At 38.7% G+C, this 17,586-nt stretch overlaps 2 protein-coding genes and 1 pseudogene across 2 annotated transcripts; all 3 read right to left on the reverse strand.

The window, feature by feature from the left end:
* Positions 1 to 1,369: 1,369 nt before the first annotated feature.
* Positions 1,370 to 2,778, reverse strand: LOC122087685 (secoisolariciresinol dehydrogenase-like). The gene is made up of 2 exons (XM_042656888.1): positions 2,593 to 2,778; positions 1,370 to 2,489 (listed from the first exon to the last, which is right to left on the reverse strand). Exons 1-2 carry the CDS (start codon positions 2,619 to 2,621, stop codon positions 1,673 to 1,675), a joined length of 846 nt encoding a protein of 281 aa, XP_042512822.1. The 5' UTR covers positions 2,622 to 2,778; the 3' UTR covers positions 1,370 to 1,672.
* Positions 2,779 to 5,529: 2,751 nt separating this feature from the next.
* Positions 5,530 to 6,636, reverse strand: LOC122086338 (annotated as a pseudogene).
* Positions 6,637 to 13,304: 6,668 nt separating this feature from the next.
* On the reverse strand, positions 13,305 to 14,484 carry LOC122086389 (secoisolariciresinol dehydrogenase-like). The gene is made up of 2 exons (XM_042655171.1): positions 14,348 to 14,484; positions 13,305 to 14,269 (listed from the first exon to the last, which is right to left on the reverse strand). Exons 1-2 carry the CDS (start codon positions 14,377 to 14,379, stop codon positions 13,453 to 13,455), a joined length of 849 nt encoding a protein of 282 aa, XP_042511105.1. The 5' UTR covers positions 14,380 to 14,484; the 3' UTR covers positions 13,305 to 13,452.
* Positions 14,485 to 17,586: the final 3,102 nt, after the last annotated feature.

Consider the following 17,586-nt stretch of genomic DNA (forward strand, 5'->3'; position numbering starts at 1 on the left):
CATTATCTTTTTTTTTCTTTTTTTTTTTTTCCTTCTCTTGGCTACCAAACATAGCTTATATGTTTTTTTACCCCCTTCCCCTTTCCCATGTTTTTAATATATTATTTTTTTATCATTCAATACAAAAAAAACATGGTAATGTTTCTTAAATATTTTTTAGGAAAAAGGCTCTACGAGGATAAGGTGCACTACACACCCTCTCATTGTGAATTATTATATTAATTTTTTGTATTTTAAAAAATCATTGGGTGATTTACATCAACCTCCCCTGGCGTTTGCCTATATTACATCCTCCCCCTAAAGATCCGTTTATTACATGTAAACCCAAAAACTTGGCACCGTTAGCATCTTTGTCCTACAAGTCCATTAGGTGGATAGAATTTTATTGAAAATCCGATGATTTCATTGGGAGATCAATTCTAAAAGCGTAAGTCTGCAACGGAATAAAGCACTCATAAAATTGTGGCTTCTGATCATCGAAGCTCTCCACATCAACACCGTCTTAGCATCCAAATATTGGGGCTCCTCCCACTATTTCTTCATCTTACTCTCTCTATCTCTCCACTTCCACATCTATGCCATGAAATGGGGAAAGCTGGGATCTGTACTAGTTTTGCAACAATTGAAAATGAATATTTGAACTTGGAAGTTCATTGGCTGTACATAGAAAGCCATTGGAGTTAGATCTATACCTTTAACATGATTTCTTCATTTCTTAATCTTCTTTTTTCTTATTTTCTTCTTTGTCCACCACCTGTAGTTCCTTGATTGTGGGTTCAAGAGAAAGCAAAGTTCAATAAATTTGTGGACATTAGGAGTCCGATGTTTTGCTTTTTAAAGCATTACACTTTTCAGAATATCTTTTACTCTACATTTTACATCTTGAAAACAAACACAACATGTCAAAATTTACATGTACAATTTTACATGTAAAAATTTACATCAAAACAAACGGGGCCTAATTCTTTGTCGATGCTTGGGATTTCCCTCTTGATTGCAATGTCAAAGGTGAGGGAAGGCCTTTAAATTTTTATTTTTTTTTAATAATCATTTGAGTATTGCCCATATGTTATTTTTGTTCCCCCTGTCCTTTCCCCCATTTTTAATATATTATTTCTGATCATTCAATAAAAAAAAGAAAAATGATGGCAGGCATTTTAATGTTCCTTATATATTTTTTAGGAAAAGGCTCTATAAATGAACCTGAGGTGTATCACACACCCTCTCACAGTAGATTATTATATTAATTATTTTTTTAAAATTTAAAAAATTATTGCAGAAGAATATAATTAAATACCCTACTTGGCTGTTCGTGTGGATGATGCTCTAGATATAGGAACACGTCAAATTACCTTGCCACCCCTTAGGATAAAAAAAATCTTATCCACCCAAACTCAATCCATTAATTAAAAAAAAAAAATCTTAAACTCATAATTTAATCGATTATTAAAAAGTTGATTCTATTGGGATAATCGATCTAGACTAAAACGACATACAAACTAATTTTGCAAAACGTGGACAATTTTAAGATCAACGGTCAAGATTGGGTGAGGATTATTACATCCGGTGCGTTGGTCTTAAAATTATCCACGTGTCGTGTTCTGCAAGTAGCAAAATAAGGAAAAACATGGATGAGAAAAACAGAGAATTTTTTTCCAATTATTGGTGGGGTCTACTCAGGCATAGGGAGGTTCGACGCCGTTCCCACGGCATGTAGGAATGCTGGATTGGTGGTACTGTAACCCCCATCAAGAACAAGATTGAGTCCACTCACGTACCTCGACTCATCGCCGGCCAAGTAGAGAGCGGCCTGGGCCACATCCTCAGCCTTCAACACCACACCCTTCAAGTTAGCAGCTTTAGCCACCAATCCTTCTATCACGCCGTCGTCCAGCGTTCCAATAAGTCCCTCCCTAAGCATCGGTGTCACGACCCCGTAAGGAGAGATGCAGTTCACTCTGATCCCAAACCGTCCCATCTCCACGCACAGGTTCTTCATCAACCCCACCAATGCATGCTTTGATGTGGCATAAGCATGAGTTGTCTCCCCAGACACCACCGAAGCAACACTAGAAGTGAAGAGTATGGAGCCCTTCTTGGCTGGGATCATCACCCTTGCTGCGTGCTTGGCCCCTAAGAACCCACCAAACACGTTCACATCCCACACTCTCTTGAAATCTTCGTTGTCAGCCTCCAAGATCGATCCACCAAATTTGCCGCCGATGCCCGCGTTGTTGTACATTATGTCCAGCTTACCGTACTTAGAGACGGCCGTGTCCACGGCATTCCGGACGTCGTCTTCGTTACTTATGTCGCAGTGGACGAAGGTGATGGTGTGGTCGGAGCCCAGTTCTTGACAAAGAGAGTGACCCAGCTCGTCTTGGATGTCGGCGATGATGACCTTCGCGCCGTGCTGGACGAACAACCTTGCGGTGCTCGCTCCGATACCACTGGCTCCGCCGGTGATCACCGCTACCTTCCCTTCTAACCTGCAACACCGAAAAAGCTATATCACTAAATGAGATGGAACTAATTAGGACTCAAATTAGGAAGAGTATTCTATTCAAGTGGGAGTGGGGAGATAGGATCTGCCTTTTGGTTGTGATAGCACCTCCTTCCATCTTCTCTAAGCTTAATTAATTTTTTGTTTCAGCTTCCAAGCTGGATACCTGCTTCTTAAGAAAGATGAATTACTTCCTTTCCTTCCCCAGGAGTCCGGATCAGCTCCATATATGTGAGGTTAAATATTCTATTCAACCCTCACCTCCGTACCCTGAAACCCCGCCTCCACCTCTGATGCCGGCGTAACCCACTCTTCCAAATCAATTTTTTTTTATCATTAAAAAAAAGGTTCATGGGTTTTCGAACTCAATTAATATGACGCGTGGTGATTTAAAGAAACCCAAAGAAGGCAGAGAATCGTAAGATCACCTGGTCGTACAAGTTAAGGACTAACACCTATCTTTTTTTTTTTTTTTTGATATACCTTTCTTTATCTTTGTAATAGTAGAAAGTGAGATAGATGTTAGTCGTTGACTCGTACGATCAGGTGATCATATGAGCAATGAATTCTTTCTCTTCCATTTTTTACTATTACAACGATAAAGAGGGGTATATCTGAGAAAAAAAAGACAAGTGTTGGTCCCTGACTCTTACGATCAGGTGATCGTACAAGCAGCAGATCTGTGACCGGATCCTTCTTCGTTTCTCTCTTTCCCACTCATTTCTTCTTTTTTCAACCTTAGGCTATGTTTGGAAGTTAAGACAAGGAAAAAAAAATCAATTTGGAAACAAAAATTATTATGTAATTATATTTTTGGTCTTATTACTGAAGATATGGTGTCATGACAACGATTTGCTGATATGATGCCATATCGATATGATGATTCGGCTAGAGATGATACCGACTAGGGGTGAAACAAGACCACTCTAGATCTCCAAAACTCAATCCAAGACCAACTCAACCTTTCCAGGTTCACACAGGCCCAACCCTATAGGGCTTACGGTTGAGCTGGGTTGACCCTGGTTGGTTCTATATATATTTTTTTTCCCTACGAAGGGTCACAAATGCTAAACCTATACTTACCAAAGGGGATGGGAGTTATTAAGACTATGGCCAACCTTTTTCCTCCCTTAATCCATAATTTGCAGCAATCAATGTTCTGAATTTGGTTGTAAGATAGACCTTTTAATCGCCTGGCATCACTGCTTCTCTTAGAATCTGGAAATGTCAAAATTTTGGCCCAGTTCTTCATGATTATTACTGTATCTAAACTTCATATCAATATATGATAGGAGATACAAAGAAAATGGGGAAATAGTTTGAACATTTGGTCGTCTTAACTCAATAGGTAAGATGTGGTTTGTGTAATACATGATGTGGGTTAAAATCATTCAGACAGCTTGTGTAACACATGATGTGGGTCTAGGGAAAGTGGAACACTATTACTAAACACAATAATAGATCATAGTTAAAATCGAATAGGGCCCACTGTTAGTTAAAACGGGAACGGAAAAAAAAAAAAACGTACAGTACGGGTTTTAAACAGATAAAAACGATGAACGGTACGGTCAAAAAAACAGGGAACAACAAACGGACGAAAACGAACGGTACGAGTATTAAACATGTAGTTTTCAAAAAAACGAAACCAAAACAAGGTAGTATACTCATGCAATTTGAGAGATTATTACTTGTATACATGCATCTAATATTCCAAAAACTCTAGGAGTCCCAAGATAAAATAGCCTAATAGACTACAAGAAAATGAGATGTTGCTAGCTTTAGCTTCTCCTTACTCAATGGGCTATAAGAAGATGAGATTTTTTTTCCTATAAATAGTATGGAAGTTAAAAACAAAAAATCAAGTACCATATTGTCTTCACTCTTCACTTTTACTAATAGGTTTTTTTTTTTTTATATAAATAAATTAATTTTTTTTAATAAAATTCCTATTTTACCCTTAAAAAACGGATACGCGTTTAAAACGGCCGTTTTGCTATTTCCGTTTTTTGCCGGATTGTATAATAGCATACGGAAAAACGCGTTTTAAACGGCAAAAAAAGGGGAACACGTTTTAACTAACAGTGACTGGGCCATGCCGAGCCGGGTTTAGATCTCAACCTAGGCCCAACCCAACCTTGACAAGAGTTGGATCGGGCTAGCCCAGGTTGACCTTCATAACCGAGTTAGCCAGAGTTTGGGTTTAGAGTGGGTCAGGACGGGTTCGGGTTATCAAGGCAAAAAATAACGATCCTCTATTTAGATTTTTTTATAGGCTAATGCCGTATCTATACTGGTAATAGAATTATTTCCAATATTAAAGCTGTAGATCCGAATCAATGTCGACAATGTATCATATCAGAATTGGAGAGAGAGAGAGAGCTGGTATGGGCATTGGATCCATATGAAATTATATTATATCGGTATTGTCCTAATCAGTAGGAAAAGAATTTGAACAAACAAGGATGAGAAAGAGAAGTAAGAGCTAAAAGGCAATATGGATTATTCAATACATATTATAGTGGAAATCTGCATGTCCGTTTTTGGGCTGCGAGCGTCATGTTAATAACATACCAGAACTTAAAAGATCAATTTTGCATATTATGTTTTATTAGTAGGGGAAGAGAAATAGACATAAGGTGGCAAATAGACATAAAGTGGCGCTACCTAGGGTTGAAATCGTCTGCAATTCCGATCTTATACAATTTCGTACAATACCACCTTCAGGCGATGACATGTGTATTGATACCAATACAATGGTCCAAATCTGATATAACTAATAAAACATTAAATCAGTGAAGAGGAATTTAAATCAGATCTAGACCATTGTATTGGTATCAATACATGTGTCACCGTCTAAAGGTGGTATTGCACGGAATTGTACGAGATCGGAATTACAGACGATTTTTTTCCCTCTACCATAGGTAACACAGCGAGACCGGGAACTCAAATCCCATTATTAACTCCAAACATCTCCACAGATTGTCTCTTCTCAAGCACTGAAAAAAGAACACTTTAGATCTGAAAACTTGCGTAGCGATGTTTGCCAACTAAGGCATTGTTTATTCAAATCTTCAGGAACTAAAACAAGATCAAATCTTTACTGAGGAGGCATAGGGGGCTGCTGCTGGTTCAACGCAGTGGCCACAGCATGTAAGAAAGATGGATTGGTAGTGCTGAAACCCCCATCCACAACAAGATTGAGACCACTTATATACTTAAGAGTCATCACTAGCCAAGAACAGAGCAGCCTGGGCTATATCCTCTACTTTAATATCCACACCTTTCAAGTTTGAAGCCAGTGACAGAATCCCTTCAATCAAGCTATCCTCCATCATCCCAAACCCTCCCTTTAACAATGGGGTTACAACTCCGTAAGGAGAGATACAGTTCACTCTGATCCCAAACTGACCCAACTCCACACATAAGTTCTTGGTTAACCCCACCACCGCGTGCTTCGATGCTACATAAGCACTCGATGCTTGGCCTGGAACTATGACAGAAGCTGCACTGGAAGTGAATAGTATGGTACCCTTCTTGGATGGGATCATCACCCTCGCTGCGTGCTTGGCTCCCAAGAATCCACCATAGACGTTCACATCCAATACCCTCTTGAAATCTTCGCTACCGTCCTCCAATAGTGATCCGCCGATGATGCCAGAGATGCCGGCGTTGTTGAACATGATGTCGAGCTTCCCATACTTAGAGACAGCCATGTCGATGGCATTACGGACGTCGTTGTCGTTGGTCACATCGCAATGGACGAAGGTTATGGTCTCATTGGAGCCCAGTTGTTGACAAAGGGAGTTGCCCAGATCATCTTGGACATCGGCTATAATGACCTTAGCTCCATGATGAACGAACAACCTTGCCGTGCTCTCTCCAATCCCACTGGCTCCGCCGGTTATCACTGCCACCTTCCCTTCTAACCTTCAAATTCAGAAATAACAAATTAAATCACTAATCAATTTTAAGGAATTTTCACCTGGTTTGGATTCTGATGTCTTGTAATCCAGGGATATACCTTTTGGCAGTGAGACTGAGAACACCTCCTTCCATCGTTCTTCTTCGCTAGTTTCTATAAGATGAATTCTTTCCGGCTCCGTTTGATTGCAATGTGATTTTAAAGGGAAGGGAATGAAAATTTTCGTGCAAAATATTTATAATCATTATCCATATGACTGTACACATTACTTAATTTTTTTTAATTATATTTAATAATGATATATTTTACATATTATAGCAAAAGGTTTTGGATGCAAATTAAAGTGAAATTTTATAACTAAATATAAAATGAGTTGAAGTTAATGTTAGAGTCACATGGGTGATGATTACATATATTTCTTTTTTAATTATGAAAATTTCATTTCCCTCCCTTTTAATTCCCCTTACAACCAAACATAGCCTCTAAGAAAAAAAATGGATGAATTGTGGATCTTGATGTTCACTGATTCTTAGTTATACAATTTAAAATCCAATTATTATAGAAGATTTTTAGAATTCGAAAGGGCTAAAACTTATACACAGCCATTGGATTTTGAAAATGCACGGAGAAAATTGCATAAGATCTTCTGCAATTCATAATTCTATTGGATGCTAGTAGGGCAATCGCCAGCTATTTCTGAGTCCGGATCAAGTACTCATACGAGAATCATTTTTGTACAATGTTTGATACACACTTGGACTCCACTTAATCTCTCTCCTCTTTTAATTGACTTTTATTTTTAGTGGAGTCCATGTGTGGATCAAACATTATTTTCTAGTTCGACTTCAACCTTTTATCTAAACACTCTTTATCAATACGGTTATCGAAGTAATCAACCGACATAATTGATTTCGATACTAACTAATAGTGGTCCAATTAATCGATCCTCAAACAGAGTACCGTTTGACACCATGGTGGCGATATGAAGCTCCTCTATTGCGTCCTTTCTTGGCGGAGCCTGGTGGAGGCTGCCTATGATTTTGACACGTGGCCGACGTCACGTGTATGGTGGATAATACAAGATCAGTGGAAACAGTCTAAATTTTAGTTTTGAAAACTCGACCAGGCCAGATCGACCAAAACGGTAGAAAAGACCTGAATCCTTCACCTCTTCTTCTTCTTCCTCCTCTTTCCCTCTTCTGGTCGTACGAAAGCAAGCACATTATGATCTCAAGGAGTTCATAATTCACAGACGTTACAGATGATAGTGATACACCTCCCCTTCCGATCTCAAGAAGCAGAGAACCGTACCCATTGCACATTATGATCTCAACAAATAAATGAGGATATTAATGGCTCCTACCCAACTTCTACCCACCTTTGATAGTTAATACTATTATGGTTGGGTTCAGCCACTGCCCATCAATAACCAAGCCAAGCATCATCATTTATCAAATTCAAAGACCCCCATTTTAAAGTGATGTTAAAGCAATGCAAATCACCTACATTCTTTATTACTTCCACCACCACTAACAACCCAATTGCTTCGATCCCAGAAGATAAAACTTTAAGATAGTAGATGAATTAAGAACATAAAACGAGTTTTCAAATCCAAAACATTAACGATTTACAAAGACCATTCATGAACAAATCCAATGCAAAACAAAAAAAAATTACATTCCCAATGTACTTGCAAACTCATCTCTTACCTTGTGCGGGTTTGCTTCCACCTAGCAAAAGAGAGGACACAGAGGGAGAGGGCTTGCTTTCGTATGATCAGAAGCAGGAAAGGGGGAGAAGAAGAAGAAGAAGAGATGAAGGATTTAGGTTTTTTTTACCGTTTTGGTCGACCCGGTCCGGTCAATTTGATCAACCACAATTTAGACTGTTTCCTCTCATCTTGTATTATCCACCATACATGTGGCATCGGCCATATGTTAGAATCATAGGCAGGCTCCGCCAAGAAAGGACGCAGCAGAGGAGCTCGATCTGTGGCGATATGGCGTAGATTTGGTGTTATGATGCCATGGTGGTGATATGGGCGACATATTTGCGATTTGGATTCATGATGTTTTTACCCCTGCCTCGAGAATTGATTCGAGATATTCATACGATCACCTGGTCGTATATGTATGGATCCAATCTCTCCCTACCCTAACCAGTCTTCCCACTCCCCACGGCCCAATTCCCTGTATTTGCAACCATCCCCTCTCTCTTTCTCCTTGCCCTCACTATTTGTTCAGCCCCTCAGTTGCCCACTTTCATACTCTTTCTATGACTAGCACCCATGCTTGTAGGCCATCAACCACTTGCGTGCAAATTTTTTTTTTTTTTTTTGGGGGGGTGGGGTAGGGGTGTTCAAGTGAATCCGGGAAAATGAGATTTAGGATGCATCTACAAATAGGAGTAAGAGAACGGGATATTGGCCCTTGTACATTGTGTTTAGGGAGAATGGTGACCTTGGAAGACCAGGGGTGGAATTTGAATCCGTTACACGGAGTTCACTTGAAAGTACATGTGAGGATTCAACACATATTCTTCTTGCTTCCATGTATACCCCCTCTTCACCCTTTTAATGACAAGTTGATTCTTTTTTAATTTGCATCACCTTAGCCAATAGTAAGACTTAATAATCATAAGATGGTAAGACGCAAAAGATTTCAAGATTTTTTTTTAGGTAAATCACAAAATGGAGCAAGTCAGGTCATGTAAAAAGCAGGCCTTGTGTCAACCATCAACAATTTGGATATGGACCCCTACATTAAAACATGCCAAGTGATCATTGACTAACAACTCGGCCATACTTCATGATTGTTACTGTATCTAAAGTTCATATAAAAAAATGGCAAGAGATACAAAGACAACCTATGTAAAGAAAATGAGAGAAATAGTTTGACCATTTGGTCGTCTTAGCCCAATGGGTAAGAATATGCAGTTTGTATAACATATGATGTAGGCTTAGAGAAAGTGGAACACTATTACTAAACACAATAATAAATCAAGGTTAAAATCGAGCCGGACTTAGATCTCAACCTAGGCCCAACCCGATCAGGCTGGGCCAAGTTGATCTTCATAACTGGGTTAGCCATGGTTTGGGTTTAGGGTGGGTCAGGACGGTTTCGGGCTATCAGGGCCAAAAATACCGATCCTCTTTTTCGATTTTTTTATGGGCTAATACTGTATCTATACTGGTAATAGAATTATTTTCAATATTAAAGCTGTCGATTCCTAATCAATATCGACAGTGTATCATATTAGAATTGGAGAGAGAGAGACGGTATGGGCATTGGATCCATATGAAATTATAATATATCGGTATTGTCCTAATCAGTAAGAAAACACTTTGAACAAGTAAGGATGGGATAAAAAAGTAAGAGCCGAAAGGCAATATGGATTATTGTGGAAATCTGTATGTCCTTTTTTGGCTACAAGGCGTCATGCTAATAACGAACAAAACTTGGCTGTTGCCTGGGCTGCAACCTCTGGTACCAGCCACGGGAATAGAATCTCAAGGGTAGAAGTGAAAAAATTCACCTTAGGTGGATATTTTCAAACCTGTTCTTAGAATTCCATTCATTTGATTCTTACCATAGGGCTGCAGCAACTTGGCTGCAACTCGGACAACAGCAAAAAAATTTCCATTAATAACATAGGAGAACTTAAAGATCAATTTCGCATATTATGTTCGAGGGTGCAATTCAAAACCTAATTGATGTGAAACTATAATTTATGGGAGAAGGAACAATTCTAGGCTGCATAGCATACACTAACATCTTACTATTTCTATCTCTTTGGCTTCCTATAAAATGATATATTTTTGTCTTAGTAGAGGAAAAGAAATATACATAGGGTGGCAAATAGACATAGAGTGACACTAGTGTGGATCAGATCGTCGTACGAAAATGATTCTCGTATGGTATTTGATCCATACTTGGACTCATGGTTTTAAGTATCGGTATCGTGTTGGCTGAGATCGATTCCTAATCCTTGACTGATCTGGATCGGTCACCCATATCGTTTAAGGGGTAAAAAAGGGACAATGTATCGACCGATACTCTCCGATCCTGATCCTTATCAACAGAGACCGATACTGATACCAAGAACTAAACCCTTGCTTAGACCCCACTGACAATAAAAACCAATTAAAAGAGGAGAGATTAAGTGGAGTCCAAGTGTAGATCAAACACAGTACCAAAATGATTCTCGTACGAGTACCTGATCCAGACTCGAGTGGCGCTAGCATATGTAACACATCGAGACCGGGAACTCAAATCCCATTATTAACTCCAAACATCTCCACAGATCGTCTCTCCTCGAGCACTGAAAAAAGATCAACATTTTGGATCTGAAAACATGCCTAACGATGTTTGCCAACTAAGGTATTCTTTATTCAAATCTTCAGGAACTAAAACAAGATCAAATCTTTACTGAGGAGGCATGGGGGCCTGCTGCAGCTGGTTCAACGCAGTGGCCACAGCATGTAAGAAAGATGGATTGGCTGTGCTGAAACCCCCATCCACAACAAGATTGAGACCACTTATTACATACTTAAGAGTCATCACTAGCTAAGTATAGAGCAGCCTGGGCCACATCCTCTGCCTTAATTATATCCACCCCTTTCAAGTTTGCAGCCTGTGACAGAAACCTTTTAATCATGGTATCCTCCTATCGTCCCAAATCCACTCCTCATCATTGGGGTTATAACTCAGAAGGGAGAGATAAAGTTCACTCTGATCCCAAACTGACCCAACTCCACATAAGTTCTTGGTTAACCCCACCACGGCGTGCTTCGATGCAACATAAGCATTCGATACCTGGCTTGGAACCACAACAGAAGCTGCACTGGAAGTGAAGAGTATGGTACCCTTCTTGGACTGGATCATCACCCTGGCTGCATGCTTTGCCCCCAAGAACCCACCATAGATGAATGTGGATCTTGATGTTCTCCAATTCTTATTTATACAATTTAAAATTTAATGGTTGTAGAAGTTTTTTGGAATTTGAATGGGTTAAACATGTAAAGATCCTTCCCAATTCTTAATCTTGTAATTCTAATGGGTGCTAATAGGAGCAATCGCTACCTACTTCTATACACACCCACCCACTCACACCTCTAGTGTTCATCTAAGAAAGGCGGGAGTTCAGATCCACTAATTGGTACTAGAAAGCAAAAACAAACCGGAAAAGTAATTAAAAGCAAAGTAAACTGTGTACATCACTGCACGTCTGTTGTTAAACAAAATAGGTCGATTACAGAAAAAAAAAAACCAAAAAAACAAAAAAAAAAACAAAACAAAACAAAACAAAAAAGAGGAAAAACAAAATGGAGCCAATTAATACCATTCTTCTCTCTCATCCGACTTCAACCTTTTATCTGACACTCTTGATTGATATAGATATCAATACCAGTACAATATGGAACATCGATACGATATGACTTGGAAAATGGATCAACTATTCATATGATCACCTGGTCGTATGAGTCAACATCCAACATTTGTCCTTTTTGTTTTCAAATATACCTCTCTTTATCCTTGTAATGGTAGAAGGTCGTGGAACAAGTGTTGAATGCTGACTCGTACAATCAAGTGATTTTACAAGCAACGGATCTCCTCTCATATGACTTATCTTCCAACAGCAGCACCTTCCCATAAAATAGATACAAAATATTGGGTGGATTCAATTGACATAATTGATTTCGATAATAACTAATAGTGATCCAATTAATCGATTCTCAAAGAGAGTACCAATATTCAGGTTTTTTTTTTTTTTTTTTTTTTTTTTTTTTTTTTTTTTTGGGTGCTCCATGGTGTCAAATGAATGTTGGTACAACCAATGGGGTTGGTAGCCTAGTGGTGAAAATTCCCACAATCCATCACTGATCGAGTCGACTGGTTATGGGTTCGAGTCTTGGCATGACCCACTATCACCCATTGGTCCTACGGAAGTGCCACTTGCTGTACGAGGGCTTGTCCTGGGGGCTATGATCATACCATTGCTTCATTTGACACCAAATCTACGCCTTTTCGCCACCATGGTGCCAAATATAATGCCATGGTGGTGATATGGGCGGCAATTTTGCGATTTGGACTCATGATGTTTTTAACCCTACCCCAAGAGTTGATCTGATGTTCATACAATCACCTGTCGTACATGTGTGGATCCAACGCCTATCCTTTTTACTTTCATATATACCCCTATTCACCCTTCTAATGGTATGAAATGAGACAAGTGTTGGATCCTCACATGTACGATTAGGTGATTGTACGTGCTATAGATCCAATCTCCATTGCCCCAGCCTTCCCGCCCTTTCATGACCCAACCTTCCCTTGTATTTGCAACCATTCCTCTATCTTGCACCTTGCCCTCACTGTCTGTTCAGCCCCTTAGATGCCCCTGTTCATGCTCTTTTTGTGGCTAGCACCCATGCTTGCACAATAGACCATCAGCCACCAGCGTGCAATTTAGGGGGGAGGGGGGATGATGTATAGATCACTCGTAGGGATGAGAGATTGTATGGGTGTTGTCATCAATGCGGGAAAATGAGATTTGGGATGCATCAGCAAGCAAGACAAGAGGACGGGATATTGATCCTTGAATGGGGTGTTTATGGACAATGGTCACTTTGGGAACATACATGTGAGGATTCAACACCTAACCCTTTTACTTTCATACATACCCCTCGTCATCCATTTAATGACAGAAAATGGAACATGTGTTGGGTCACATGCAGCAAACTCCATGTGGAGTGGTTGTCCTCGATCACTATTATTTAAAATTTATTTTGATAACCAAAATATTCTATATGGTTTTATGTTAATTATTTTTTAACTGTATCACTTAGCAAATGGTAAGACTTATATAATTATAGTAAGATGGTAAGACGCAAAAATTTCAAGATTTTTTCTTTCAGTGAATCACAAAATAGAGCAAGTCAGATCATGTAAAAAGCAAGCCTTGTTATCATGGATTAACAACTGGGGCATACTTTATTCAAATCTTCAGGAACTGAAACAAGATCAAATCTTTACTGAGGAGGCATAGAGAGGTTCAACCCATTGGAGACGAGATGTAACAAAGATGGATTGGTAGTGCTATAACCCCCATCCACAACAAGATTAAGACCACTCACATACTTAGCATCATCACTAGCTAAGTACAGAGCAGCCTGAGCCACATCCTCTCCCTTAATAATCACCCCTTTCAAGTTTCCAGCTTGAGCAATAATCCCTTCAATCAAGCTATCCTCCATCGTCCCAAACCCTCCCTTTAACAATGGGGTTACAACTCCGAAAGGAGAGATACAGTTCACTCTGATCCCAAACTCACCCAACTCCACACATAAGTTCTTGGTTAACCCCACCACAGCATGCTTCGATGCCACGTAAGCATGTGGTGGTTCCCCTGCAGTCAAAGAAGCCACACTGGCAGTAAAGAGTATGGTACCCTTCTTGGATGGGATCATCACCCTTGCTGCGTGTTTAGCTCCTAAGAACCCACCATAGACGTTCACATCTAATACCCTCTTGAAATCTTCTTTGTCTGCCTCCAAGATTGATCTTTTGATGATGTCGCCACTGATCCCGGCGTTGTTGAACATGATGTCCAGCTTCCCATACTTAGAGACTGCCGTGTCGACGGCGTTACGGACGTCGTCGTCGTTGGTCACATCGCAATGGACGAAGATGGTCTCAGTGGAGCCGACTTCTTCACAGAGAGAGTTGCCCAGATCGTCTTGCACGTCGGCTATGACTACCTTAGCTCCGTGCTGAACGAACAACCTTACGGTGCTCGCTCCAATCCCACTGGCTCCGCCGGTAATCACCGCTACCTTCCCTTCCAACCTTCATAAGTTATAAGAAATTAGAACACAAATCACTAATCAAATAGGAAGGAAAAGGTTTTACCAGGGATTAATTTACCTTTTGGCTGTGAGAATACCACCTCCTTCCATCGGACTTCGCCTAGGCGTGCGAGTTGAATTCTTTCTTGTTTCGTAGAAGGGACGAAGGACTTGTCACTTGGTGTCGCAGTCTATTACGGTATCACTTATATAAACTTCTCAAAGGAAAAAAAATAAGGAGAGGGAGAAACGATAATTATTGAAGGAGGGATTTGATTGACTATGGAGTACGCCAATTGCGACTGAGACTTTTAACGAAAAAAGAATTTGCGACTAGGAAAGCAAAAACCATAAAGAAGTCAAAAAAGTAAGACTGTTCACGTCGACATGGCTGCACCACTATTAAACGTGTGGCCTGCCTCTAGAAGGAGCCTAAAAAATGTCAAAATTCTACCAAAAAAAAAAAAAGGGAACAAATTTTCTACGCGGTCAATGCTTACTATTACTGCATGCCACTCATAATTTAAAAAAAATAAATAAAAAAGACTGCTACCCTATTGAGACCTGGTGGGCACAAATAACCTCTCGATATTTCTTGGGATAAAATTATGTAATTTTTGTTTTTCACCCTTGATCTTGGACATGATGAAATCTTATGTATCAAATCCGTTCTTTTAATAATGCTACTTATTAGTGTAGGAAATATTCAAACACAATTGGATATAGAAAAATAGTACTACCCCCATGTGGTGAAGATGCTTTCGTGTACTAATGTGCATCTACATCAATAAAATAGTATTTGATATTATTTTTTATTATTTTCATATAAATAATACTATTTTCCATACTACTGTTGGTGTGATGTAAAAGATTCTCTTGACATGATGTTATCAAGAATCATTTTTCATTAATTAAAAATTACACAAGGTCAAAGATTATGTATGCAAGATGACTAAGAGCATCAACTAACAATGCATGATATTTGTATTTCATAAGGATATGATTATCATTTTAATCCTTTTGGGTTTGACACAACAACCACATTACTTTTCCCAAAAATTTCATGAGAAAAGTCTCTTTAAATCATAGGATATTAGGCTCAAACCCGCAGCTTCCGCCTTGACAGGGCGGTGCTCTGACCGATTGAACTACAATCCCAGAAAATTAGGTGTATAATCTAAAAAAAATTCTAATTATTCATTGGATTTCATTCGAACCATCATATCCTACTCATCCCTCTCTCTCTTAAATGATTAAAAATGTTTAAGTGTAGGCATAGAAATCCTTTCCCAAAAATTATTCACATTTGACTTCTCTTTTTTTCATAAGGGATAATTAATTTATCGAACAATTAAAATTTAAAGAGTATAAAAAAATATATAATACCCTATTATCGATAATCTTTTTGTCTTTTGGGGCATTTCCAGAACACGTAGAAGCTATTCATCTAATCCTGCTTACAAAAGAATGATAATATTCATCTAACAACCGGCCACCTCTAATGATTTTATAAAATAAAACTAGTGGACAAAAATGTAATGGAAAACAAAAGCAACGCTACACGTCGCCACATGGCTACAGGTTTAATTACATTAGTTGAGAGCAGTTGCCCCTGCGTTAGCGCTAGCACTAGCGCCTCGGTCAAATGAAAGTGCTATCCTCAGGCTCCGGTAGAGAACACTTTCACATCAAGTTATTTTTATTATCTTTAAATATATACATATATTAAATATATATAAATTAATAAATGATTAAAAAATATATAAAAAACTACCTCCAACCTTAAGTCGGGGGTGTCAATCGGTCGGGCTTAGTCGGGCTTGGCGGGCCTATATCCTCGGACCATGACCTATCTTTTTAAGGAATGAGTCAATCTCGATCAGTGTCATGTTGGGCTCGGTCGGGTTCTGGGCTTTTATCTGGCTTCTCCTGATTGAACTATAATCGAGCCTTAAACATGATAATGTATCAATAAAACCTTAAACAGTCTTTACTTTTCATAGATTTAAGATACTTTAATTTATTTTGTTAAATCTTCAACAATTTTGAAAATATATCAACACTTAATTACAGTCAACAATTGATAAAAATATCAATATATACTCTATTCTATCCAAAAAAAAAAAAATCAAAATACCTATATAAATGGTCTGACTAAACATGTCTCTCCGAGTTAGGCTTGTAAAAGGGCCGGGCAGATCGGGAGGCCCATTGAGCTTACCCCTTGCACCGTGTACTACTTATTTATAAATAGGCTGAGCTGAGGCCCGACACATTTATTAATCAGGCCGATCTAGGTCCGACTATAAACACGTCAGGCTCAGTCAAGGTTACCGGTATGGGCTTGGAACTGACACCCCCACATTATGATGCCAATAACTGCTTTGTGTATTTCTCTTTCCTCAAATTCTTTTTTTTATTTTTTTTATTCATCTCCTGATAGATAAAATTTGACTAAACTAACGTACCATTCATATAGAAATAAAAAATTATTATTTAAGTAAATATGAACAACAAGCGGATGTTTTGCTTTATCCTCTAGTTGACATTATATCTTGGATTTACCTTTCATTACGGTTAAAAAAAAAAAAAAAAAAAAAATTCCTCCTATTCTACTATTTCTTGTTCTTCCCATGTTGACACTCCCTCCCTTGCTCAACATTGCCACAATCCAAATAGCTCAGCCCCACCACACCCTCCCCTATCATCGTCCAGCCTTCACCTTTCTTCATCCCAAGTCCCAATCCACTGCCAAGTCGATATGGAATTATAGGGTAAGGGAGAGGGTGTCTGATCGAAAAGAATAAAAATAAGAAGAATAAATAAAAAGAATAAGACGTGTTCGATTTTAATTTGGGTTTTTTCTGTTTTACCCTAACGAAGGGGTAAAAGTAAAACTGCGATATAATATCAACTAACGGATAAAGCAAAACAGCTAGTTGTCATTGTTATTTACTTAAATGCTCTTTCACACATGGCTTCACTGGATACTACTGCGTTTTGGTACAAGCTAGTTGAACTAAATTTTTTCCTTTCTATCTGTCAAGATATGAATAAAAGAAAGAAGAAGGAGGGGAAAAAATATCAAAGAGAATGATAGACACATAAGCCAATCATTATATCAAGATGGAAAATGTCATCAATATACAATGATTGATTTACGTATCTATCTCTCATCTTAAATTCTTTTTTTTTTTTTAACCATTCATTTCTTGACAACCAAACTAATTAGATAATTACATTTTGAGATGAAAGAAAAAAAAAAATCTTGTAATACAATGTTTAATTAAAACGGAAATGCAAACGTCCCGTTAAACA

The sequence above is a fragment of the Macadamia integrifolia genome, chromosome 8 (assembly GCF_013358625.1).
Source record: "Macadamia integrifolia cultivar HAES 741 chromosome 8, SCU_Mint_v3, whole genome shotgun sequence".
Classification (NCBI taxonomy): Eukaryota; Viridiplantae; Streptophyta; class Magnoliopsida; order Proteales; family Proteaceae; genus Macadamia; species Macadamia integrifolia.

Coding starts and splice junctions, on each gene's coding strand:
- LOC122087685 (XM_042656888.1), bottom strand. CDS start 2,621: ATGGAAGGAGGTGCTATCACAACCAAAAG. Junction 2,490..2,592: donor GGTGCTATCACAACCAAAAG/GCAGATCCTATC, acceptor TCGGTGTTGCAG/GTTAGAAGGGAAGGTAGCGG.
- LOC122086389 (XM_042655171.1), bottom strand. CDS start 14,379: ATGGAAGGAGGTGGTATTCTCACAGCCAAAAG. Junction 14,270..14,347: donor GGTATTCTCACAGCCAAAAG/GTAAATTAATCC, acceptor TAACTTATGAAG/GTTGGAAGGGAAGGTAGCGG.